Genomic DNA, 24976 nt, shown 5'->3' on the forward strand with positions numbered 1-24976 from the left:
GTTTCTCTCGCACCCATTCAAGTCTATGGGGCGAGAGAAAGATCGCACTTCACTCGCAGAACACTGGTGTAATGCGAGTGCAGAGCAAGAATGGCAATAGCCGGCAATGGAGAGAGGGTGATAAATCCCTCCCATCCCTCCTCTTTGCCGGCCCGCCTCCCGCAGCTGAGGTCCGATCGCTTGATTGGACCTCAGTCGCAGTGACACTCACATGACACTCGGCTCCTGCTGTGCTGCCAGCACGAGCCGAGTGTCATGCGAGGATCGCATTAGCCCCCGTGTGGCCCCAACCTAAATGTGACTTTCCTGACATCTTAGTAAGAATAGGTCCTAATCCTCATGTAGTGAGCTCACAGTAAAGGTCCAGTCACACTAAGCAACTTACCAGCGATCCCAACAACGATAGGGATCGCTGGTAAGTTGCTAGGAGGTTGCTGGTGAGATGTCGCACTGCAACGCTCCAGCGATCCCACCAGCAACCTGACCTGGCAGGGATCGCTGGAGCGTGGCTACACGAGTTGCTGGTGAGCTCACCAGCAACCAGTGACCAGCCCCCAGCACCGCGTGGAAGATGCTGCGCTTGGTAACTAAGGTAAATATCAGGTAACCAACCCGATATTTACCTTGGTTACCAGCTCACGCAGCTACACGTGCAGAGAGCAGGGAGCAGCGCACACTGAGCACTGGCTCCCTGCTCTCCTAGTACAGCACACATCGGGTTAATTACCCGATGTGTGCTGCAGCTACATGTGCACAGAGCAGGGAGCAGCGCACAATGCTTAGCGCTGGCTCCCTGCTTTCCTAGCTACAGCACACATCGGGTTAATTAACCCGATGTGTCCTGCAGCTACATGCTAACAAAGGTAAATATCGGGTAACCAAGGACAGGGCTTCTTGGTTACCCGATGTTTACATTGGTTACCAGCATCCGCAGAAGCCGGCTCCTGCTGCCTGCACATTTAGTTGTTGCTGTCTCGCTGTCACACACAGCGATCTGTGCTTCACAGCGGGAGAGCAACAACTAAAAAATGGCCCAGGACATTCAGCAACAACCAACAACCTCACAGCAGGGGCCAGGTTGTTGCTGGATGTCACACACAGCAACATCGCTAGCAACGTCACAAAAGTTGTTCGTTAGCAGCGATGTTGCTAGCGATGTTGCTTAGTGTGACGGGGCCTTTAACCTCTTGATTTTGTTACCTCCCTATTCAGTTGACTATATGCTTTGCCAGTTCCTCTTGATTTACTTAATAGATGATCATGTTACATTATCTTCATGAGGGCTCCTTGGAGGAATTGCTGGGGGGGATATAATTTTTTTTGTGGTTACAATGTATCCTGCACATAGCGTTTCACGTGAGGGGAGCTTGCATTATTTTGCCTGTGCTGTGATGATTCGCTATCTCCTTTGTGTTTAGCTTTATAGAAATCTGGCCGATCATGGACCATCCTGACTGAGCTGGTGGAGGCTGTAATCATATGTAATTAGACTCCTGTGTGGTGTAAAGCTTATCCGGACCACATACAATCACTGAGCCTAAGGGTACCTTCACACTTAGCGATGCAGCAGCGATCCGACCAGCGATCTGACCTGGTCAGGATCGCTGCTGCATCGCTACATGGTCGCTGGTGAGCTGTCAAACAGGCAGATCTCACCAGCGACCAGTGAACAGCCCCCAGCCAGCAGCGACGTGCAAGCGACGCTGCGCTTGCACGGAGCTGCCGTCTGGAAGCTGCGGAGACTGGTAACTAAGGTAAACATCGGGTATGGTTACCCGATGTTTACATTAGTTACCAGCGCACAGCTGTGTGTGCAGGGAGCAGGGAGCCGCGCACACTGAGCGCTGGCTCCTTGCTCTCCTACCATAGCTACAGTACACATCGGGTTAATTAACCCGATGTGTAATGCAGCTACATGTTCAGAGAGCAGGGAGCCGCGCACACTGCTTAGCGCTGGCTCCTTGCTCTCCTACCATAGCTACAGTACACATCGGGTTAATTAACCCGATGTGTAATGCAGCTACATGTTCAGAGAGCAGGGAGCCGCGCACACTGCTTAGCGCTGGCTCCTTGCTCTCCTAGCTGCTGTACACATCGGGTTAATTAACCCGATGTGTACAGCAGCTACATGTGCAGAGAGCCGGAGCCGGCAGCACAGGCAGCGTGAGAGCTGCAGAGGCTCGTAACTAAGGTAAATATCGGGTAACCACCTTGGTTACCCGATGTTTATCTTGGATACAGCTTACCTCAGCTGTCAGATGCCGGCTCCTGCTCGCTTCATTTGTCGCTCTCTCGCTGTCACACACAGCGATCTGTGTGTCACAGCGGGAGAGCGGCTTTGAAGAAAACGAACCAGGGCTGTGTGTAACGAGCAGCGATCTCGCAGCAGGGGCCAGATCGCTGCTCAGTGTCACACACAGCGAGATCGCTAATGAGGTCACTGCTGCGTCACAAAAAGCGTGACTCAGCAGCGATCTCGGCAGCGAGCTCGCTGTGTGTGAAGCACCCCTAACGACAATTTCCTATATACAAAATATTGTTTCATGTGAAGTCTTCCTTGGCTCCATGCTGCCATCAAAGTCCTCTCTGGATATTGAATAATCTATTTGAATATACTTAGCTTTTCTGCAAACATTATTATAAGGTAATGGAACAAGTTCCTAATTTCCATTTTCTGTATTTTAGGAGCTTTTATCGGATAAGTTGAAGAATCCAGACACCACCTTTGACATTTGCAGCTGTCAATTTGTGTATCATTACTCATTTGAGACATATGAGCAGGCTGACATGATGCTGAGAAATGCTTGTGAGCGACTTTGCCCCGGAGGCTATTTCATCGGCACAACTCCAGATGGCTTTGAGCTGGTGTAAGTGTTCTTGATCCTTTTTATTGCTACTTAAACTGCCCAGGAAAATAAGCTGTCAGTTTGTTTATGCTGTCAAACCCTGGTAAACGGGCATATTCTTCTGACAGCTTCAGCAAGGAGTGTTGATGGCAAATAGTAAGTGTTGATTATCAGCACTTGGAATGTGGGAAGATGAGGGCACTAATGAGATCAGAAATAACGAACTGCTCTTAATGACTGTCATAATTAAAGTAATTAGAATATAACTGCACTCTGGTGCTCCACTCTTCACCAGTTATTTCTTCTTTAGCTATACCCTTGTGTGCTTTCATTACGTAAATATTGGTGGGATCATACTACGGGTTGGGGATTAAAGGGTTGCACCCAGAAAACAAAGTTGTCCCCTCTCTATTGTGGATCGTTGGGGATCTGATCAATAAAAACTCCAACAGTTTTGATATTTCGGCTCTCCTGCCTTGTCTTGAATGGAATGTTCATCCTTCCCTCTATTCATTGTCAATGACTTGCCAGATATGGCTAAGCACTGTTCTCTCCTTTCAACATCAGTCCCTTTTTGAATGGAGAATAACCCGGGGTTTGCAAGAACCTTTTTGTGTCATCCAAATGAATGCATCACTTCTGCTCCATTCACAGTATTTGTGAGTGTTGGTCACACATGCACAGTACTGCTCCCATAGAGGTGAGTGGAGTAGTGATCATACATGCACACGATCTGTGACTGTGACTAGACCAGCACCTTACATACAACAATCGCTCTAGTTAAATAAGTGACCCTGGTTGTCAGTGGTGGGACCCAATTATTAGACACTTATCACGTATACTGTAGATACATGAGATGTAAATGTAGAACAACCCTTTCAAATACAATTGAAATCACATTTTAATGCTAGTGCCGAATATTGTCAAATGTCTTTACAGTTCTTACCTATCAGCAAAAAGAGTACTGATTCGCCATATGTTTGGACTAGTTAGGGCTCTTTCACACATCATTTTGTTATTTGGGGGTAAGAGTACTCCATTATCTTTAAAAAAAAAATGTTTAAAAGAACAGAGTCCTCAGTGGTTGATACCTTTTAATGGCTAACTGAAAAGATGGTAATAATTGCAAGCTTTCGAGACTACTCAGGTCTCTTCATCAGTAGTCTCGAAAGCTTGCAATTATTACCATCTTTTCAGTTAGCCATTAAAAGGTATCAACCACTGAGGACTCTCTGTTCTTTTAAACATTTTTTTTATCTCTACTGGCTAACATGGTACAAAGATATATTTTACTTGTACCATTATCTTTAGTATAGATCATGGACCCATTACAATGAATGCGCCTTTTCACATATTCTGTTCTGATTCATGTGCGGATCAGATTCGCTATGGCAAGTCAATTCTCCCATGGGGAAAAAAAATTACACGTCGTGCTTGTGCTGTCTGTATTTTATCATTTACAAATAAAACATGCAACACCCATTGTAAAAGCTGATTTGGAAACCAAAGATGGATCCAATACACTAAAAAAAAAAAAAAACAACAAAACAGACCATTTTTCAAATGTGAGGAAAAAACTTGAGAAGGGAAATAATCTTTCTCTGACGCCTCATTGGGGGACTCAGGACCATGGGTGTTATGCTGCTTATCCATAGGAGGACACTAAGTAGATGCAAAGATGTTAGCTCCTCCCCTGCAGTATACACCCCCTGGCTCAGCCAGGCTACTTCAGTTTTGGCTTAGTGTCTACAGGAGGCACATCTCTGCAGACTACTGCAGCAAGAATTTTGTTTTTAGAGGGCAACGGTTCCTTCGGGGACCGATTTCCCAAAACCATCAACAGGCGGGAACGTGGAGTATCGCCTCCCCTTACCCCCTCCTGCGACGCTGGATCCTGGGCTGTTACTCACTGGACGACAGGTCTCATGGCACTGATTTTCCAGAGCCCAGAGCAGATGAAAACTTCCTCACTCCCTCTGGCAGGGTCTGAGTTGATACCAGTTCTGCACTAAGTGTGACCAGACTGCCATCTCCACAGGAGCTGAGGTGAGATCATTCCGATTTTTTTCCAGAGCACAGAGCAGATGAAAACTTCCTCACTCTTTCTGGCAGGGTCTGAGTTGATATAAGTTCTGCCAGCAGGCGTCAGAATCTGCACACTGGCTCCCTGACTGGAAATTGGAGCAAAGGTCACACTGACTGGATGCACATGGGCTGTAATTGCAGACTCCTACATAGCTTCCACCTGTGGAGGGGAGAGCTCCCTGGGCTCAGTGCAGCCGCAGCCGTGGTACACTTAGAGGTTTTTCTGTCCACCATTGCTGTGCAGGGCTGGAGGAGGGAAGGGGAGTCCCTTCCCACCATTTTCTGTTTATTATATTTTCTCATGCCTTCTTGTCAGAGCTAAGCCCCGTCCCCTCCAACACTCGATAAGCCACACACAGGGTGCTAGCTTCGGCAGCACATATGCTCAAATGCAGAGCTACACAGAAGATTAGCATGGCCCCTGCACAGCAGGCCAAGGATGACATGGAAATTCGTGAAACATTCAACATCCTCCTTCCCACAGGAACTGTGACACAGGAGGAGGGGGGGAAAGGGCTATCAGTGTTCTGGGTGAGTTATAGCCTCACTTGCATATTAGCTGTGCAGAGCATTGCTCCCTCATTACAATCAGTTTGTGGCTCATCAGCCAGGGGCTGCAGTCACATGTTTTATGCCCTGCACAACTACAGCAACAACTATAAGACGCTGAGCTACTAGTGGATGATAGCACCCCTTCCTTCTGTGAGTCCGGTGCCCCTGTAGTTTACCCCCCGCTGCCAGCCCAGAGCCTACAGCTCCCAGTCCCCCGGAATGAGCACAGTTCCCAGAACCTGGTGCTGGCATGCAACATCGTCCTCACACCCCTCTGGGCCCCTGGACAGAACGCAGCCTGATGACACCTCTATAGAGGGTCCTTCTGATAAGAATCAGCCCTCTGCTTCACCGCTTGCAGATCAGAAAAAGGGCATGACCCCCATGGTTCTCCCTCTGGGGTACACAGATGGGGTTCTCCCACATGTTCTGCGGTCTCTTTGGAGCCGGAGGAAGGGGAATGATGTTTGTACCGGGATGATTCCTTGGTTTCAACCTCCCCGAGCGATCAAGATGCGATGGACTTATTGCAGCAATCAACCAAAACTCTGCTTGTGGAAGATCTCCCATCCACTACTACTGACCCTGCGGTCTCCTTTTAAAAGAGTGAAGAAACCTGAAAAAAAAAAAAAGGGATTTTTAACGCCGCCTCGGTATCCGTAAACTCATGGAGTCCCGGTACCCCTTTGGCTTAGCTGTCTCTAAGGGCTGGGCTGATCCGGCCTCGGTGGACAGTCACCCGGCTTCCGCCTGCCTGAAGGACCACTCCTGTCTTTTACTTGATGGATCCTCCTTCAAGGACCCGACAGACAGACAAGTGGAGCAGCTCGATCGCTCTGCCTCGAGGCCGCGGGTCCCTCTCCCCTTCCGTGTGGGTCGCACAGGCACCAGGACTACCAGTTTCCCTCAGCCCTCACAGATGTAACAGTTCACATTGCTGCGGCGGCAGAGTACCTCATGCAGGCCTCCCTCGGCGCTGCTACCTGCGCAATTATTGCCGCCTCAAATACCATAGCCATCCGTAAGGCCCTCTGGTTCCGATAATGGAGAGCAAACTCTGTCTCTAAGAAGCCTCTCACAGTACTCCTTTCCAGACCGATGGTTTGCCGATCATCTGGACAGGCTTTTTTTTTTTGTCTGACGCCACGGGAGGAAAAGAGTACCTCCCTCCCCCAACTCTAGCCCAGGATGTTTTTTACTAGACACGCAGGGCCCGACCTTCTCAGCCCTCCTCGAGTCCACCTCGTCCTGGCAGTCTAGACAAAGACCGAGGAGTCTTGTCCTCCTCCTCCACCTGTGCCGCCACCTCAGACCACAATTGGGTGTGATACCTTGTGTCTTCCGGTTATCACATTGAATTCTGGACCCGATCCCCTGGTCAGTCTTTTCTCTCAAACCCCAACCCCCCCCCCCTTCCCCCCCCAAAAGGCTCCAAAACACCACGAGGCCTTCTCCTCAGCAATTCACTTCCTCCAAACGGCGGGGGTGATGGTACCTGTTCCGGACAGCGAGAGGTTCAACGCCTTCTAATTCCAACCTCTCGTGGTCCTCAAAAAAGGACGGGTCAGTTCGTCCCATCCTGGACCTCCAACACCTGAGAAAACATGTGCACGTAAGGAGATTCAGAATGGACTTCCTAGAGTCCATTATTACCTTTATGGTCGAAGGAGAATTGCTTGCCTCCCTAGCTATCAGGTACGCATCCCTGATAGCTAGGGAGGCAAGGAATTCTCCTATCAGGGACGCATACCTGCACATACCCATCGCTCCAGCTCACCGAAAGTTCCTCCGCTTTGCGGTTCAGGACTTCTTTTTATTTTTTTTCATTTGTGGCCCTACCCTTTGCTCTGCCACAGCACCAAGGGTCTTAACTAAGGTCATGGCGGCCGCCAGGAGAGTGGCTGTTCTGCCTTGCTTGGATGACCTCCTCATCAAGGGCTCAACCAGCGTGCAGATCTCTGTGGGCACCCTATCCCGCTTAGGGCGGCTTCTGACTCCAGTCAAATCATCCCCGGGCCCGTCAAAATCCGTCACCTCACTGGCCATGTCCCTGGATACTCTTCGGGGCTTTATATTTTCCCCTCAAGACAAGGCGACTGCTCTACAACAAGCGGTACACTGCCCTCTACGTACTCCTCTCGCTCCATACGATTCAGTATGAGATTGCTAGGTAGGATAGCGGCGGCTATAGAGGCAGTGCTGCTCGCTTAGCCACACCACCGCCCACTATAGCTTGCGCTTCTAGCTGCCTGGGACAAGAGCCCCCTTTTCCTTGGACGAACTTTTCACCTGACACCTTCAGTCAGGTATGCGCTTTGCTGGTGGCTTCAGTCCTCTTCCATATCGAGAAGGAGTTTTTCTCCCCCAAGTGGACTGGCTACTCCTGACCACAGACGTCAGCCTCTTAGTCTGGGGAGCAGAGTACTGCTTCGGGACGTTGGACACCCCAGGAGTCTTCCCTTCCCAGAAGTCATCCTGAAAATCAGCGCGATCTTCTCACGCTCGGTTCATTCCCCCTTCTGCTAGCAGGTCGTTTGATTCGGGTCTAATTGGACCATGCAACAGCTGTGGCGTAGGTCAATCGGCAGGGAGGTACCAGCAGCAAGACAGCTTATCTCAAGGTCCTCAGGATCCTCACCTGGGCCGAATCGACGGGGGTCTGTGTTTTCAGCGTTACACATACCGGGAGTAGAGAACTGGGCGGCGGACCTTCTAAGTCGCCAAGGACTGGCTGCCGGAGAGTGGTTTTCTCCACCCAGAAGTGTTCCCACACATCTGCACTCACTGGAGTACACCAGACGTGGATCTAATGGCCTCAAGGTTGAACGCAAAGGTACCCGTGTTCTTAGCCAGGTCACGTGATCCACAGTCCATTGACGCGGATGCTCTAGTCTCCTGAAGTCATTTCAGTCTGCCTTACATGTTTTTCGCCTCTGCCCCGAGTAATCCGGAAGATCAAGGCAGAAGGAGTCCCGATGATACTAATGGCACCGGATTAGCCCAGGTGTGCCTGGTGTGCTGAATTAGTACAATTGCTCATGGCGCCTCGTAAGCATCCCAGACCTGCTGACCCAAGGGCCCATTTCCCATCAGAACTCCAGAGCCCTGAAGCTGACGGCCTAGCCATTGAGACCTGGACTTTAACAAGAGCGAGATTCTCTCCTGTGGTCATCTCCACCATGTACAGTGCCCGAAAGCCGGCCTTCATCTCGTTTTTACCACCGTACGTGAAACTTTCCTTTCCCAGTGCAGGGAATCTAATGTCCAACCTATGCCTCTGGCGATTCCCCAGAATTCTTGATTTTTTTTTTTTTTTTGGCAGTCAGGTTGCAAAAGGGGTTGGCCCTCAGCTCCCTTTTAAGGACAGGTTTAATCTCTCTCGATATTCTATCAATACCGCCTAGCTTGCAATCCGCAAGTCAAGACTGTCCTCCAAGGGTGTTTCCCTTCTAGTTTCCCTGTATAAACGGTCGCTGGACCCATGGGACCTCAATCTCGTTTTGGACGGTATCCAGAGGCCCCCTTTTGAACCTCTTAAGGAATCCTCTCTTGCTGTTCTCTCCTGGAAGGTAACATTCTTAGTGGCGATTACGTCCATCAGACAAGTTTTGGAACTGGCAGCATTCTCTTGCCGTGAACCCTTTCTGATCTTTCATCAGGACAAGGTGGTTCAACGCCCCCTTCCGGATTTTTTTCCGAAGGTTACTTCCCCATTTCATATGAACGAGGACATTGTTCTGCCTTCCTTTTGTCCACACCCAGTCCTTGGGGTGGAAAGGGTTCTATATTCGCTAGACCTTGTGAGGGCTCTCTGATATTACGTACCTAGGACAGCCCGTTTAGGAACATAGACTCCTTGTTCGTCATTCTTGAAAGGCCTAAGAAAGGAGAGGCAGCTTCGTAGGCAACACTGGCTCGCTGGATTCGCTCTGTGATCCAGGAGGTCTACCGCTTGCAACTAAAGCCCATTCCTAGTGGGCTGCAGACTCATTCCACGTGAGCAGTTGGTGCCTCTTGGGCCATTAGGCATCAGGCTTCAGTGGAACAGAGGTGTAGGGCTGCGACCTGGTCTTGCCTACATACTGTTTCAGAGCATTACTGAGTCCATACTCAGGCTTCGGCTGAGGCGAACCTAGGTAGGAAAATTCTGCAAACGATAGTGGAGTACCTATCTCAGTAGGCGCTCCTGGCTATCTGGTACTGGTTCCTAGTCCTTGGGTTGCGTTGTTTGTTTACCCACCCATGGACTGCTTTAGGACGTCCCATGGTCCTGTGTCCCCCAATGAGGCGTCAGAGAAAAACGGATTTTTGTGTACTCACCGTAAAATCGTTTTCTCTTGGCCATCATTGGGGGACACAGCACCCTCCCTTTTGCCCTGTTGGGCCTTAGTTTTTTTCTGTCTCAGTACTTTTTTGTTATGAGTATTCACTCACGTTTTTTGTTACTTGTTCTCCTACTGCTTGTGTACTAAAACTGAAGTAGCCTGGCTGAGCCAGGGGGTGTATACTGCAGGGGAGGAGCTAACATCTTTGCATCTACTTAGTGTCCTCCTGTGGATAAGCAGCATAACGCCCATGGTCCTGTGTCCCCCAATGATGGCTAAGAGAAAACGACTTTACGGTGAGTACACAAAAATCCGTTTTTTTAATGCAGTTTAAAAGACGTCCGTTAACCCCAAAATGCATATTAAACTTGTTGTAGTCTTAGGCCCCATGAAATCAGACTAGCACTGCACATTTTAGTGGTGCAATGCTTGAGATAATTTTAATTCTAATATAAATGAAGGGGCTTCAGTGAACCCTTTGTGTAGTCAAGGGCTCAGTGGATCCTTACACACCCTAAGTTAGAATTTTGGGACTTCCTCCCCTCCTGACTGACTGCATTCGCTTGCCCAGACTGAGCAGTGCCTGAATTCAGCCCATTTGTCTACACGTGTGCACTGGCACTGCCTGAGCCTGTGTATGTGCACAAAGTGTCAGTGAGTGCACTCGCACAATGTGGGTGAGGGTTCTTCTCTCGGGCTCTTCTTGGCAACTACCTTAGTACAGTGATGCTCATGAAAATATAGCGATTGAGTGGCTTGGGGAAGTGACTGGACCCATTCACACCGTTTGATCATGCACTGACATTGTGTGTACGTGTGGCTGGGCTCAGGTAGTTTTAAAGTGGACATGCTGACTGAGTTTAGGCAATGCTTCCTTTACACAAGGGAGAAATCTTTCTCCCTTTTACGAAACTTTCCTCTTTCCAGTCTATCCTGAATGCCGCAGCCAGGATCATTTTCCTCTCAATCTCCTAAACCAATACTTCTACCCTGTGCCAGTCATTGCACTGGTTGCCCATCTGCCACAGAGTATAATATAAACTTATCACTATCACCCAAAAAGCTCTCCACAGATCTGCACCGACCCACATCTTCTCCCTCATCTCGATCACTCTACCCATGCTGTCCATTGTGCCAATGACATCCTCTATAATCTAATCCTCCCATTCCCATCTCGTAGACTTCTCATGAGCTGTGCCAGTTCTCTGGAATGCACTACAGAGAACAATTCGATTTAATTACCAATATCTACTGTTTTAAGCATGACCTAAAAATGCAGTTTTTTTTTTTGTTTTTTTTTTTTATAGACTAGCCGGTTATCTCACTTATTAAACTATTCCTGTTTTGCCTTTACAACATTTTTTTTTTTTTCCCAGTTTCTAGCTTTTTTTTTTTTTTTTTTTTTAACACACCATTTATGCATTTAACAGCAATCTGTGTCTGTACTTGTACACATACTCTCAGGGGATCAGTTCATGCAGCGTTATTTGCATTCCCAATTTATTATATTGATGGCCGGACCATACAATACAAGCACTTTTTACCATTCCCCTTTGTGCCTTCCCTATTTTCTCAGACTGTAAAGGCCCCTTTACACACTGCAACATCGCAAACGACATCGCTGTAACGTCACCGGTTTTGTGACGTAATGGCGACCTCCCCAGCGACATTGCAGTGTGTGAAACACATCAGCGACCTGGCTCCTGCTGTGAGGTCGCTAATCACTACACATCTCTCAGGACCATTCTTTGGTCCTTTGTTTCCCGCTGTGCAGCATGATCGCTAGAAAGTCTGTGTGTAAAGGGGACTTTACAGCGACTTCCCTTTCAAAAAGCTGCTTTACAACGTCCCCAATGACTAGCTAGTTTGTTCTGCAGGTCCGTATCGCTGTTGCGTCGTTTTCCAGGTTTGCCTGTTTGACAGCTCACCAGCGACTCACCAGAGACTTTGTAGCGATCCCGGCCAGGTTGGGATCGCTGGTGGGATCGCTAGAAAGTCTGTGTGTAAAGGGGCCTTAAGTTTGTGAGCAGGGTCCTTACTTCTCTTGCTATCTGTTTGTGTTACTCTAATGTCTGATATTGTCAGTGTATGTAAAGTGCTGTGGAATATATTTGCACTATATAAATAAAAATTATTATTATTATTTCTATTAATCTGAAATAGGGGCTAATTCACATAGATCACAATACAGCTAAATTTAATATACAGTACATTTTGGGAATTTGGGGAGAGACCGACTCCCTTTTTAAAGATTTTTACTTTTACATCTTGCAGTTGCAACATTAAGGAAATGCTTATTCCCCCCCCCCCTTTTTTTTTTAATATAGGAAACGCCTTGAAGCTTCTGATACGAATTCATTTGGGAACGATGTATACAGTGTGACTTTTCAAGACAAAGGAAATTACCCATTGTTTGGGTGCAAATACGATTTTAAGTTAGAAGGTGTGGTTAATGTCCCTGAATTTCTGGTGTACTTTCCAGTACTCGTAGAGTAAGTGTGGGTTTATTTTTGCCTCCTTTTACATTTATTGTGAAATGGTGTATATAGTTTGAATAAACTGTACAGTCATGAGAAAAATTAAATACGGTTTTGAATAGGTTTCATTTGAAAATAATCTTTTTTTTTTTCTTTTCTGTACAATGATACACTCCCAATTGAAAATGGCCATTTAACACCTTTTTATTAGATATGCAGTTAAGATATTCTTACAAAAATTAGCATAAAATGTACATACCGTATTTTTCATTATAAGACTCACTTTTCCTCCCCAAAATTTGGGAGAAAAATGAGGGGTGCGACTTATAATTTAAATGTAGGTTACCGGGAGGTAGTGCAGGCGGTGAGGCACTGGCAGGGGCCATATTGAAAATGGCGACTGGGTTCAAATAATGGCGCTTGGAGTTGGCAAGTGCACAGATAGAGCTCTCGGATCAAGATCTCATCTGCGCATGCACCGCCTCCGTCCCATTGACCTCCCAGCAGCGGACTTAAGGAAAATGGCGTCTGGAGGTGGCGCGTGCGCAGATGAGATCTTGTTTTGTCATTGAGCCGATAGCTCAATCTGTGCACACGCCGACTCCAGGCGCCATTTCTTTGAAGCCCGCACTGCTGACAGTTTCTGGATGTTGCCTGTCTCACTCACAAGCATCTGCAGCCTGCATCTAGGACCCCCGCAGCACTGCCCGCATCATTGACCTACTCCAGCACCGCCCCTGCCCCCTGTGACTCTACCACCACTGACACCCCTCCCTTGTAAGACGCCACCGGGTTGTAAGATGGACCCCATTTTTATTTTTTTGTTTTCTTCTTCTAAATTTGGGATGCGGCTTATAATCCGGTGCATCTTACAAATTGCAAAATTCGGTAGGTAACCAAAATCAAGTGTTGCATCTTAGTTAGATAGTCAAAAAAAATATATTTATATTTATGAAGTAGCCTCAATGCATGGGGTCAAAAACCAGACCAAAAATATGGTGGCAAGATGATGGGTAGATTATAGAATGACCAACTCACGTTATTACACCCTACAAAATTATTTCCTGTTATCTGATCTGCTGTAGTGTGTGCGTGTGATATATACAGTACACACCTAAAGTTTGGACACACCTCATTCAAAGAGTTTTCTTTGTCGCTCCATTGGGAGACCCAGACAATTGGGTGTATAGCTTCTGCCTCTGGAGGCCACACAAAGTATTACACTTTAAAAAGTGTAACCCCTCCCCTCTGCCTATACACCCTCCCGTGGACCACGGGCTCCTCAGTTGTATGCTTTGTGTGGAAGGAGGCACACATCCACTCATGCATTCTCATACATAGTTATGTCGGATGGAAGAAAAGAGGACCCCGATGGGGCCCCCGGCATGTTCCCTTCTCACCCCACTATGTCGGCGGTGTTGTTAAGGTTGAGGTACCCATTGCGGGTACGGAGGCTGGAGCCACATGCCGTCTCCTTCACCATCTCTTATGCGGCTCTGGGAGAAGTGGGATCCTGAGCGGTCATCCATTTGCTGGGACCGTGCTCCATCTGCAGCCCCTGGTGGAACCTGCCGGACCGGAGCCTCTTCAACCCCAGGGACCGGGCCCTGCAACTTGAAGGTACTCTGTGTCCCCATGGGGGGACTGTACAGGGAGCGCACCTTCTTCCCGGAAGCCGCGGTAGTTGTAAAACTGAGGAGACTTCCGCGCCGACCGTGCCTGCTTGTCGGGCGCGACCTCAAATTTAGTCCCCGGCTTCGCCGCGGCCTAGTCACGAAAATCCCGCCCCCGGGCCAGCCTGTCATGTCGGATGTGAGGGCTGGAGCATCCTGCATGTCTCCCTCCCCCCTCATTGACCACTGTGGGGACCCCAGATTCCCGCTCTTTGCTGGCGCCGCCCTCGGCCCCACTCCTCCCCTGAGAGCTCCGGCGGCCATTTTTTGGCATTCTGCCGGTGGATGCTTCTCAGTGACACAGCTCTGCAGCTCCGGGGGATCCACGACAGGGAATCTGGAGGACACACTCCGCTCGTTAGCGGTCGGTGAGCCACACCGGTCAACCGGTGCTGGTCCCCCTAGGGTGCTGGAATAGATTATATATATATATATATATATATATATATATATATATATATATATATATATATATATATATATATATTAATATTATAATATTCTCTATCTCTCTCTATCTGTTCGATCAGGCTGTATACCCTTTTCCCATATACCCTCAGTGGTCACTCTCCTAGGAGACAACAGCATGTCGTCCACAAGGAGCAAAGCTACTAAGGCACAGGTTTTTCTTTGTCGCTCCATTGGGAGACCCAGACAATTGGGTGTATAGCTTCTGCCTCCGGAGGCCACACAAAGTATTACACTTTAAAAAGTGTAACCCCTCCCCTCTGCCTATACACCCTCCCGTGGACCACGGGCTCCTCAGTTTTCGGCTCTTTTTATTGAGGTATTCTTTTACCCACCCAGGGACTGCTCTTGGACGTCCCAATTGTCTGGGTCTCCCAATGGAGCGACAAAGAAAAAGGGAATTTTGTTTACTTACCGTAAATTCCTTTTCTTCTAGCTCCTACTGGGAGACCCAGCACCCACCCCTATGCCCTTTGGGCTGGTTGTTCTTTTGTGTACACATGTTGTTCATGTTGAATTGTTCTTTTGGTTCATGGTCTTCAGTTCTCCGAACATCCTTCGGATTGAATTTACCCTAGACCAATTTATAAGTTTTCTCCTTCCTGCTTTTGCACCAAAACTGAGGAGCCCGTGGTCCACGGGAGGGTCTATAGGCAGAGGGGAGGGGTTACACTTTTTAAAGTGTAATACTTTGTGTGGCCTCCGGAGGCAGAAGCTATACACCCAATTGTCTGGGTCTCCCAATAGGAGCTAGAAGAAAAGGAATTTACGGTAAGTAAACAAAATTCCCTTTTTTTTCGCGGCCTGTACCTCTTGTGGGGCTATGTTGCCTGCGGGTTCCACCTACCCTCACTGTGAGCAATGCTGGACTCCTGCCACGCTTGCTCAGCCGGAGCCTCGGGCACTTGTGGGCCCCTCGGCTCATGTAGATCCCCCTGCTCCCCCTGAGCAGGCTGCAGGGACAGAGTCACCGGTGTTGGCCTCTTTCGCTGAGAAACTCTGTCACTTTCTCAATCTATTGCACAGTCTATGGACAAATGGTCATCTAAGCTCCTTGAGGCATTGCAGTCCAGACCGGGCCCTTCACAGGCCCCGGCCCCGGTTAGCTTGTCTCCTCCAGGCCCCTCTCGGTCCGCGCCGCAGCGCGCGCTCCCAGGTTAGCCCCTAGGTCTCAGGCGGAGGACTCCTGCCCGGACCGCAGTCCCAGACCGGCTAAGCGGCCTCGCTGGGACTCTTCCCCGGCCTCCTCACGCTGCTCGGGATCCCAGCTTGAGGACTCTCAGGAAGACGAGGCGGACGTGGGAGCTCAGGGCTCTGACCCTGACTTCGCCCTTAACCTTGATACACCTGAGGGGGACGCCTTAGTAAATGATCTTATCTTGTCCATCAACCAGGTGTTGGATCTCTCACCCCCGCCTCCTCCTGTAGAAGAGTCGGCTTCTCAGCAGGAGAAACACCAATTTCGGTTCCCCAAACGTACGCGCAATACGTTTTTTGATCACTCTAACTTCAGGGATGCTGTCCAGAAGCCCAGAGCGGTCCCGGACAAGCGCTTTGCTAAACGGCACACTGACACACGTTATCCCTTTCCATCTGAAGTCGTTAAGGGCTGGGCACACTCTCCCAAGGTGGATCCTCCAGTCTCCAGATTGGCTGCTAGGTCCATTGTGTCTGTTGCCGATGGCTCATCCCTGAAGGATGCCACTGACAGACAGAGCTCTTGGTGAAGTCTATCTATGAGGCCACGGGCGCGTCTTTCGCCCCGGCCTTTGCGGCTGTGTGGGCTCTCCAAGCAATCTCGGCTTGTCTGACTGAGATTAATGCTGTCACACGGAATTCTGCTCCGCATGTTTCTTCTTTGACCTCTCAGGCATCAGCCTTTTCGTCTTACGCCATGAACGCCGTCCTAGACTCCACTAGCCGTACGGCTGTAGCATCTGCTAACTCCGTGGCAGTCCGCAGGGCCATGTGGCTGCGCGACTGGAAAGCAGACTCTGCTTCCAAAAGGTTCTTAACTGGTTTGCCTTTTTCTGGCGACCGTTTATTTGGCGAACGATTGGATGAGATTATTAAGGAATCCAAGGGAAAGGACTCCTCCTTACCCCAGTCCAAACCTAAGAGACCTCAGCAGAGAAAAATCCAATCGAGGTTTCGGTCCTTTCGTCCCTCCGCCAAGCCCCAATCCTCTTCGTCCAACAGGCCGGAGAAAGGCCAGAGGAACTCCTATGCGTGGCGGTCCAAGTCACGCCCCCAAAAGCCGCAGGAGGCACTGCCTCCAAGACGGCCTCCTCATGACTCTCGGCCTCCCCTAGCCACATCCTCGGTCGGTGGCAGGCTCTCCCGCTTTGGCGACGCCTGGTGGCCACATGTTCAAGACCGATGGGTGAGAGACATTCTGTCTCATGGTTACAGGATAGAGTTCAGCTCCCGACCTACGGCTCGTTTCTTCAGAACCTCTCCGCCCCCCGCACAGGCCGACGCACTTTTTCAGGCACTGGACGCTCTAAAGATCGAAGGAGTTGTGATTCCCGTCCCCCTTAAGGAACGTGGTCGCGGATTTTACTCCAACTTGTACGTGATGCCAAAAAAGGACGGGTCATTCCGTCCCGTTCTGGACCTCAAGCTACTCAACAGACATGTGAGAACCAGACTGTTTCGGATGGAATCTCTCCGCTCGTTCATCGCCTCGATGTCACAAGGAGACTTCCTAGCATCGATCGACATCAAGGATGCTTATCTCCATGTGCTGATCGCACCCGAACATCAACGTTTCCTGTGTTTCGCCATCGGAGACTAACACCTCCAGTTCGTGGCATTGCCTTTCGGCCTGGCGACAGCCCCACGGGTTTTCACCAAAGTCATGGCATCCGTCGTGGCGGTCCTGCACTCTCAGGGCCACTCGGTGATCCCCTACTTAGACTATCTCCTAGTCAGGGCCCCTTCTCGGGTGGCGTGTCAACAAAGCCTTACCGTCTCTCTGGCGACTCTCCAGCAGTTCGGGTGGATCATCAATTTCCCGAAATCCAAGTTGACACCCACCCAATCACTGACTTACCTCGGGATGGAGTTTCATACCCAGCCAGCGTTAGTCAAGCTACCGCGGGACAAATAGCTTTCTCTGCAGGCGGGGGTGCAATCACTTCTTTGGAGTCAGTCACACCCCTTAAGGCGCCTCATGCACTTCCTGGAGAAGATGGTTGCAGCTATGGAGGCAGTGCCGTTCGCGCAATTCCATCTACGGCCACTCCAATGGGACATTCTTCGCAAATGGGACAAGAGTGCGGCTTCCCTCGACAAGAACATCTCTCTTTCCCTTGCAACCAAAACATCACTTCAGTGGTGGCTCCTACCCACATCTGTCTTAGGGAAAATCCTTCCTACCCCCAACCTGGGCCGTGGTCACCACGGACGCGAGCCTGTCAGGTTGGGGAGCGGTCTTTCTCCACCACAGGGCTCAAGGAACCTGGACTCCGATAGAATCGTCCCTTCAGATCAATATCCTGGAGATAAGGGCAGTATATCTAGCCTTATTGGCTTTCCATCGGTGGCTGGAGGGCAGGCAGATCCGAATCCAGTCGGACAACGCCACTGCCGTCGCCTACATCAACCACCAAGGCGGCACTCGCAGTCGTCAAGCCTTCCAGGAAGTCCGGCGGATTCTGCAGTGGCTGGAAGCCACAGGCTCCACCATCTCCGCAGTTCACATCCCGGGCGTAGAAAACTGGGAAGCAGATTTTCTCAGTCGTCAGGGCATGGACGCGGGGGAATGGTCTCTGCACCCAGACGTGTTTCGAGAGATCTGTCGCCGCTGGGGAACGCCGGATGTCGATCTCATGGCGTCACGGCACAACAACAAGGTCCCGGCCTTCATGGCACGGTCTCAGGATCACAGAGCTCTGGCAGCGGATGCTTTAGTCCAGGATTGGTCGCAGTTTCGACTGCCTTATGTGTTTCCCCCTCTGGTGATGCTGTCCAGAGTACTACGCAAGATCAGGTCCGACTGCCGTCGCGCCATTCTCGTCGCTCCAGACTGGCCGAGGCGGTTGTGGTATCTGGATCTGTGGCATCTCACGGTGGGTCAACCGTGGGCACTTCCAGACCGCCCAGACTTGCTGTCACAAGGGCCGTTTTTCCATCTGAATTCTGTGGCCCTCAACCTGACTGTGTGGCCATTGAGTCCCTGGCTCCTAGCTTCTTCAGGGTTATCTCAGGATGTCTTTGCTACCATGAGACAAGCCAGGAAGCCAACGTCCGCCAAGATCTATTACAGGTCTTGGCAAATCTTCCTATCCTGGTGCGCTGATAACTGTTTTCCTCCATGGCCGTTTGCCTTACCCACTTTTCTTTCATTCCTACAATCTGGAATGGACAAGGGTTTGTCCCTCGGCTCTCTGAAGGGCCAAGTATCGGCGCTCTCCGTGTTTTTTCAAAAGCGTCTAGCCAGGCTTCCGCAGGTCCGCACGTTCCTGCAGGGGGTCTGCCACATGGTCCCACCTTACAAACGTCCGTTGGAACCTTGGGATCTTAACAGGGTCCTGACGGCTCTTCAAAAACCACCTTTTGAGCCGCTGCGGGATGTCTCTCTCTCACGTCTTTCGCAGAAGGTGGCCTTCCTGGTGGCAGTCACATCACTTCGGAGAGTGTCTGAGCTTGCAGCGCTGTCATGCAAAGCCCCCTTCCTAGTTTTTCACCAGGATAAGGTGGTTCTGCGTCCTGTCCCGGAATTTCTCCCTAAGGTGGTATCCCCTTTTCATCTAAATCAGGATATCTCCTTGCCTTCCTTTTGCCCTAATCCAGTTCACCAGTGTGAAAAGGATTTGCACTCTTTGGATCTAGTGAGAGCACTCTGGTTCTACGTGTCTCGCACGGCGCCCCTGCGCCGTTCAGATGCGCTCTTTGTCCTTGTCGCTGGCCAGCGCAAGGGCTCTCAGGCCTCCAAGTCAACCTTGGCTCGGTGGATCAAGGAACCCATTCTCGAGGCCTACCGTTCTTCCGGGCTTCCGCTCCCTTCAGGGCTGAAAGCCCATTCTACCAGAGCCGTAGGTGCGTCCTGGGCATTGCGGCACCGGGCGACGGCTCAGCAGGTGTGTCAGGCAGCGACGTGGTCTAGTCTGCACACTTTCACGAAACACTATCAAGTGCATACCTATGCTTCGGCAGACGCCAGTCTAGGTAGGCAAATCCTTCAGGCGGCGGTTGCCCACCTGTAAGAGGGGGCCGTTTTCGGCTCTTTTTATTGAGGTATTCTTTTACCCACCCAGGGACTGCTCTTGGACGTCCCAATTGTCTGGGTCTCCCAATGGAGCGACAAAGAAAAAGGGAATTTTGTTTACTTACCGTAAATTCCTTTTCTTCTAGCTCCTATTGGGAGACCCAGCACCCACCCCTATGCCCTTTGGGCTGGTTGTTCTTTTGTGTACACATGTTGTTCATGTTGAATTGTTCTTTTGGTTCATGGTCTTCAGTTCTCCGAACATCCTTCGGATTGAATTTACCCTAGACCAATTTATAAGTTTTCTCCTTCCTGCTTTTGCACCAAAACTGAGGAGCCCGTGGTCCACGGGAGGGTCTATAGGCAGAGGGGAGGGGTTACACTTTTTTAAAAGTGTAATACTTTGTGTGGCCTCCAGAGGCAGAAGCTATACACCCAATTGTCTGGGTCTCCCAATAGGAGCTAGAAGAAAAGGAATTTACGGTTAGTTAACAAAATTCTCTTTTTCTTTATTTTCATGACTCTGAAAATTGTTGATTCACATTGAAGGCATCAAAACTATGAATTTAGAAATGTGGAATGAAATACTTAACAAAAAAGTGGGAAATAACTGAAAATATGTCTTATATTCTAGGGTCTTCAAAGTAGCCACCTTTTGCTTTGATTACTACTTTGCACACTCTTGGCATTCTCTTGATGAGCTTCAAGAGGTAGTCACCGGAAATGGTCTTCCAACAGTCTTGAAGGAGTTCCCAGAGATGCTTAGCACTTGTTGGCCCTTTGGCCTTCACTCTGCTGTCCAGCTCACCCCAAACCATCTCGATTGGGTTCAGGTCTCGTGACTGTGGAGGCCAGGTCATCTGGCGTCGCACCCAATCACTCTCCTTCTTAGGCAAATAGCCCTTACACAGCCTGGAGGTGTGTTTGGGGTAATTTTCTTGTTGAAAAATAAATGATGGTCCAACTAAATGCAAACCGGATGGTTTGCATGCATGCTGGTTCTCAGTATGCCTTCAATTTGAATAAATCCCCAACAGTGTCACCAGCAAAGCACCCCCACACCATCACACCTCCTCCTCCATGCTTCACGATGGGAACCAGGCATGTACAGTCCATCCGTTCACCTTTTCTGCGTCGCACAAAGACACGGTGGTTGGATCCAGAGATCTCAAATTTGGACTCATCAGACCAAAGCACAGATTTCCACTGGTCTAATGTCCATTCTTTGTGTTCTTTAGCCCAAACAAGTCTCTTCTGCTTGTTGCCTGTCCTTAGGAGTGGATTCCTAGCAGCTATTTTACCATGAAGGCCTGCTGCACAAAGTCGCCTCTTAACAGTTGTTCTAGAGATGTCTGCTGCTAGAACTCTGTGTGGCATTGACCTGGTCTCTAATCTGAGTTGCTGTTAACCTGCGATTTCTGAGTCTGGTGACTCTGATAAACTTATCCTCCACAGCAGAGGTGACTCTTGGTCTTCCTTTCCTGGGGCGGTCCTCATGTGAGCCAGTTTCTTTGTAGCGTTTGGTTTTTGCCACTGCACTTGGGGACACTTTCAAAGTTTTCCCAGTTTTTCAGACTGACTGACCTTCATTTCTTAAAGTAATGATGGCCACTCGTTTTTCTTTACTTAGAATTTGTATTATGGCAAGAAAAAAAGCAGCTAACAGTCTATTCAGTAGGACTATCAGCTGTGTATCCACCAGACTTCTGCACAACACAACTGATGGTCCCAACCCCGTTTATAAGGCAAGAAATCCCACTTATTAAACCTGACAGGGCACACCTGTGAAGTGAAAACCATTTCCGGTGACTACCTCTTGAAGCTCATCAAGAGAATGCGAAGTGTGCAAAGCAGTAATCAAAGCAAAAGGTGGCTACTTTGAAGAACCTAGAATATAAGACATATTTTCAGTTGTTTCACACTTTAAGTATTTCATTCCATATAATTCATAGTTTTGATGCCTTCACTGTGAATCTTCAATTTTCAGAGTCATGAAAATAAAGAAAACTCTGAACCTTTGAATGAGAAGGTGTCTAAACTTTAGTCGTTTTGTATTCAATTACTTATTGCATTTTTATAGAAATTCTCTTTTGTAAAAAATGTTACGAGAATGTCAGAATGACCTGGAACATCTGATTGCAGTTTTGCACACGTCCATAAGATGTCGCTGTGCTTATTCTAAAGGTTTTGTTTTTTGTTGTTTAGGGAAGAAAATTGAGAACAGGCTCATGATGGATTTGAAGGTAGAGAGCGTGGGAGGAAATAACACATCTACTTATTTTTTCAGAATGGCCAAGAAATATAAAATGAAACTAATTTACAAGAGAACCTTTAAAGAATTTTTTGAAGAGAAGGTCAAAAATGATGAACAGAAAATGTTGCTGAAAAAAATGCAGGCTTTGGAGGTAATTTGTTACGGTGACGAAGGATATTGTTGGCCGTCATATTGTGTGTGTTGTTAGATTGGTAAGGTAAAATGCGAAAAACTCAGGGATACTTTCAAGTGAAAGCTCCAGGAACGTTCGCTGGAGAAGAAAATCTTTCTCATTAATTTCCACTTTTCTGCTTGTCAAGAAAAGGCAAACATTGGCTATAAACTGTATGTTTGCTGCTGCAGACAATTAATTATGAAGGTAATGGCTCTACTCATGTAGAAGAGATTAAGGAACTATAAAAGGAATATAATTACATTGATGCCTACGGATACAAATACACATATTACATAACTTTTTTTTTTAGCCCAAATAAACTATTTAAACTCAACTGACTAATCTTTTGTAAGATGCCCCTTAATATTCCTCCCTGTGCACCTTATGGCATTTGCTTTTACGGCAGTTTGTTTAGCTGATTTTGCTGATCCATTTGAGAGCACAATGATGTAGAGGCAAAGACTCTGTTTCTAGTGATGTCACTTTCTGGGCTGCTTGCTGTAGTTTTGAAAAATTGTGTTTTATCTGTTGTAGCTGTGCTAGCCCTCTCGTTGAGTTAGCAACCTACAGTAAAGAACATAAAAAGGCAGCCATATTTATAAACCCCAAGACACACAATATTAAATGCACTGCTGAATGCAGCAGGCCCCCATGATAAAGACAGGCAACATAAGTGCAAAATATAGAATGAACAACCATTCGCGCTCCTAGCATTCATGGAGAAGTTGGTTGCCTTGTATTATACATGCGCACAGATAAAGCTTGTATAGGTCGCCAGTCACGCAGGTACGTGTGATGCAGTATCTGACTTACAGCCTATTAGTGACACACATACTATTAGATCAGGCGCGCTGTCCAGCAATATATAAGCACCCCACAAATCAGACACCCCAATTGACCACCCAACACTAAATTGCCAGTCTGCTCCCTGCAAAAATGAAAAATGTGCAATAAAAAAAATATAAAACGTATGAGGTATTGGTTCATTTTGACCCCTGTCGTGAGTTTCTGAACTAAAATTGTCTCGCTGAAAAAGGCTTAAAATATAAAAACATCGGAAATAAAGGCAGCCATATTTACAAATGCACAACCTTGGATGAATGAAGCTGACGCAGCACAAGTACATAATACTGATGAAATAAAGTTTGTGAGTGACTGTTTAATTTGTTGCAGATGTGCTAATCGTCTAAATGATCTAACCCTACCCCACCATGGATTGACAGCTTTTTTGATACACTGTGCGTATGGGCAGAAAGCTGTCAATCTCTAGTGGGTGACGAAACAGATGGAGCTCATGTATATCGGAGATTACATTGCTGTGAGTTTCCTAGTTTTCATGGTGATTAACGTTTTATCAGCAGATTATCAAAACCACAGAAAGCAGCCCAGTAAGTGACACAGCATTGGAATCAGGGTTTCTGCCCCCCCAAGTCTGTCATATGAGGTAGCGAAAAACTTGGTGATAGATTCCCTTTAACTGTCCTACTTTTATAATTATGCAATTGGTGTTTACAATATAGTCTGCCAAGTTGAAGGCTATGGAAGACTATCAATACTGGTTTTAGCTTTTCAGGCTGGATCTATTGTTACTTGTATAAGAAACTGACTCCTTGCTCATCTGTAATGTATTTTCTCTGAATTAATAGCCCTGCTGGAGTATTTAGTTACCGTATTTTTCGGACCATAAGACGCACTTTTTTTTCCTCCAAATGTTGGGGGAAAGTTGGGGGTGCGTCTTATGGTCTGACTATAGGGCTGTGGCTAGGAATGAGGGTGCTGCGGGTCATCGGGGGCACGAGCAGGCAGCAGCAGCGCCTGCCGTGACCACGTGGGCCCGCTCATTACATATGCACGCCCATCCTCCCGCCCATCTCTCAGCGCTGAAGTCGGCACTGACAAGTGGGCGGGAGGACGAGCGGGGACGCGCGCATAGCAAAAAGCCGGCCGCATGATCACCCCTGGCAATTACAGCCTGGAGTGATCATGTGCGGCTGTATTCACTGCCCCCCGCGCGTCATTACCAGCGCGGGGAGCAGTGAATCAGTACACTCACCCGTCCCCGTGTGTGGAGCCGCCCCCCTGCTGCACGCGATGTCTTCCTGTCTGTGCCGGTCAGCTGATCTGTGCTGAGCTGGTCAGCTGATTGGCACAGACAGGAAGACATCGTGATGCAACAGGGGAACGGCTCCACACACACAGGTCAGTGGGGCAGAGAGGAAGATGATCTGTGCTGGAGGGAGTGAGGAAAAGGTGAGTATAAGTGTTTGTTTTTTTTCTCTGTGCTATAGGATACAGGCCATATACCAGGATGGTATATGAGCACGATGGGGGCATATAGCAGGATGGGAGTATATGAGCAGACAGGATGGGGGGGTATGTGAACAGGATGGGGGGGTATGTGAACAGGATGGGGGGGGGTATGTGAACAGGATGGGGGGGGGTATGTGAACAGGATGGGGGGGGGTATGTGAACAGGATGGGGGGGGGTATGTGAACAGGATGGGGGGGGGTATGTGAACAGGATGGGGGGGGGTATGTGAACAGGATGGGGGGGGGGTATGTGAACAGGATGGGGGGGGGTATGTGAACAGGATGGGGGGGGGTATGTGAACAGGATGGGGGGGTATGTGAACAGGATGGGGGGGGCATGTGAACAGGATGGGGGGGGTATGTGAACAGGATGGGGGGGGTATGTGAACAGGATGGGGGGGGGGTATGTGAACAGGATGGGGGGGTATATGAACAGGATGGGGGTATATGAACAGGATGGGGGTATATGAACAGGATGGGAGTATATGAACAGGATGGATGGGGGAATATGAGCAGGATGGATGGGGGGTATATCAATAGGATGGGAGTATATGAGCAGGATGGGGGAATGAGCAGGATGCTGGTATAGGAGCAGGATG

At 48.8% G+C, this 24976-nt stretch overlaps 1 protein-coding gene and 1 pseudogene across 1 annotated transcript in view; both read left to right on the forward strand.

Annotated features, from left to right (window-relative positions):
- RNMT (RNA guanine-7 methyltransferase) overlaps positions 1–24976 on the forward strand; it is a 100236-nt gene that overhangs the window by 67371 nt on the left and 7889 nt on the right. The window contains exons 6-8 of the mRNA XM_075314598.1: positions 2686–2867; positions 12136–12300; positions 21926–22043. Coding sequence (XP_075170713.1) covers positions 2686–2867; positions 12136–12300; positions 21926–22043 — 465 coding nt within the window. The remainder of the gene's footprint in view (positions 1–2685; positions 2868–12135; positions 12301–21925; positions 22044–24976) is intronic.
- Positions 5292–5405, forward strand: LOC142244785 (U6 spliceosomal RNA; annotated as a pseudogene).

The sequence above is a fragment of the Anomaloglossus baeobatrachus genome, chromosome 6 (genome assembly GCF_048569485.1).
Source record: "Anomaloglossus baeobatrachus isolate aAnoBae1 chromosome 6, aAnoBae1.hap1, whole genome shotgun sequence".
Taxonomy (NCBI): domain Eukaryota; kingdom Metazoa; phylum Chordata; class Amphibia; order Anura; family Aromobatidae; genus Anomaloglossus; species Anomaloglossus baeobatrachus.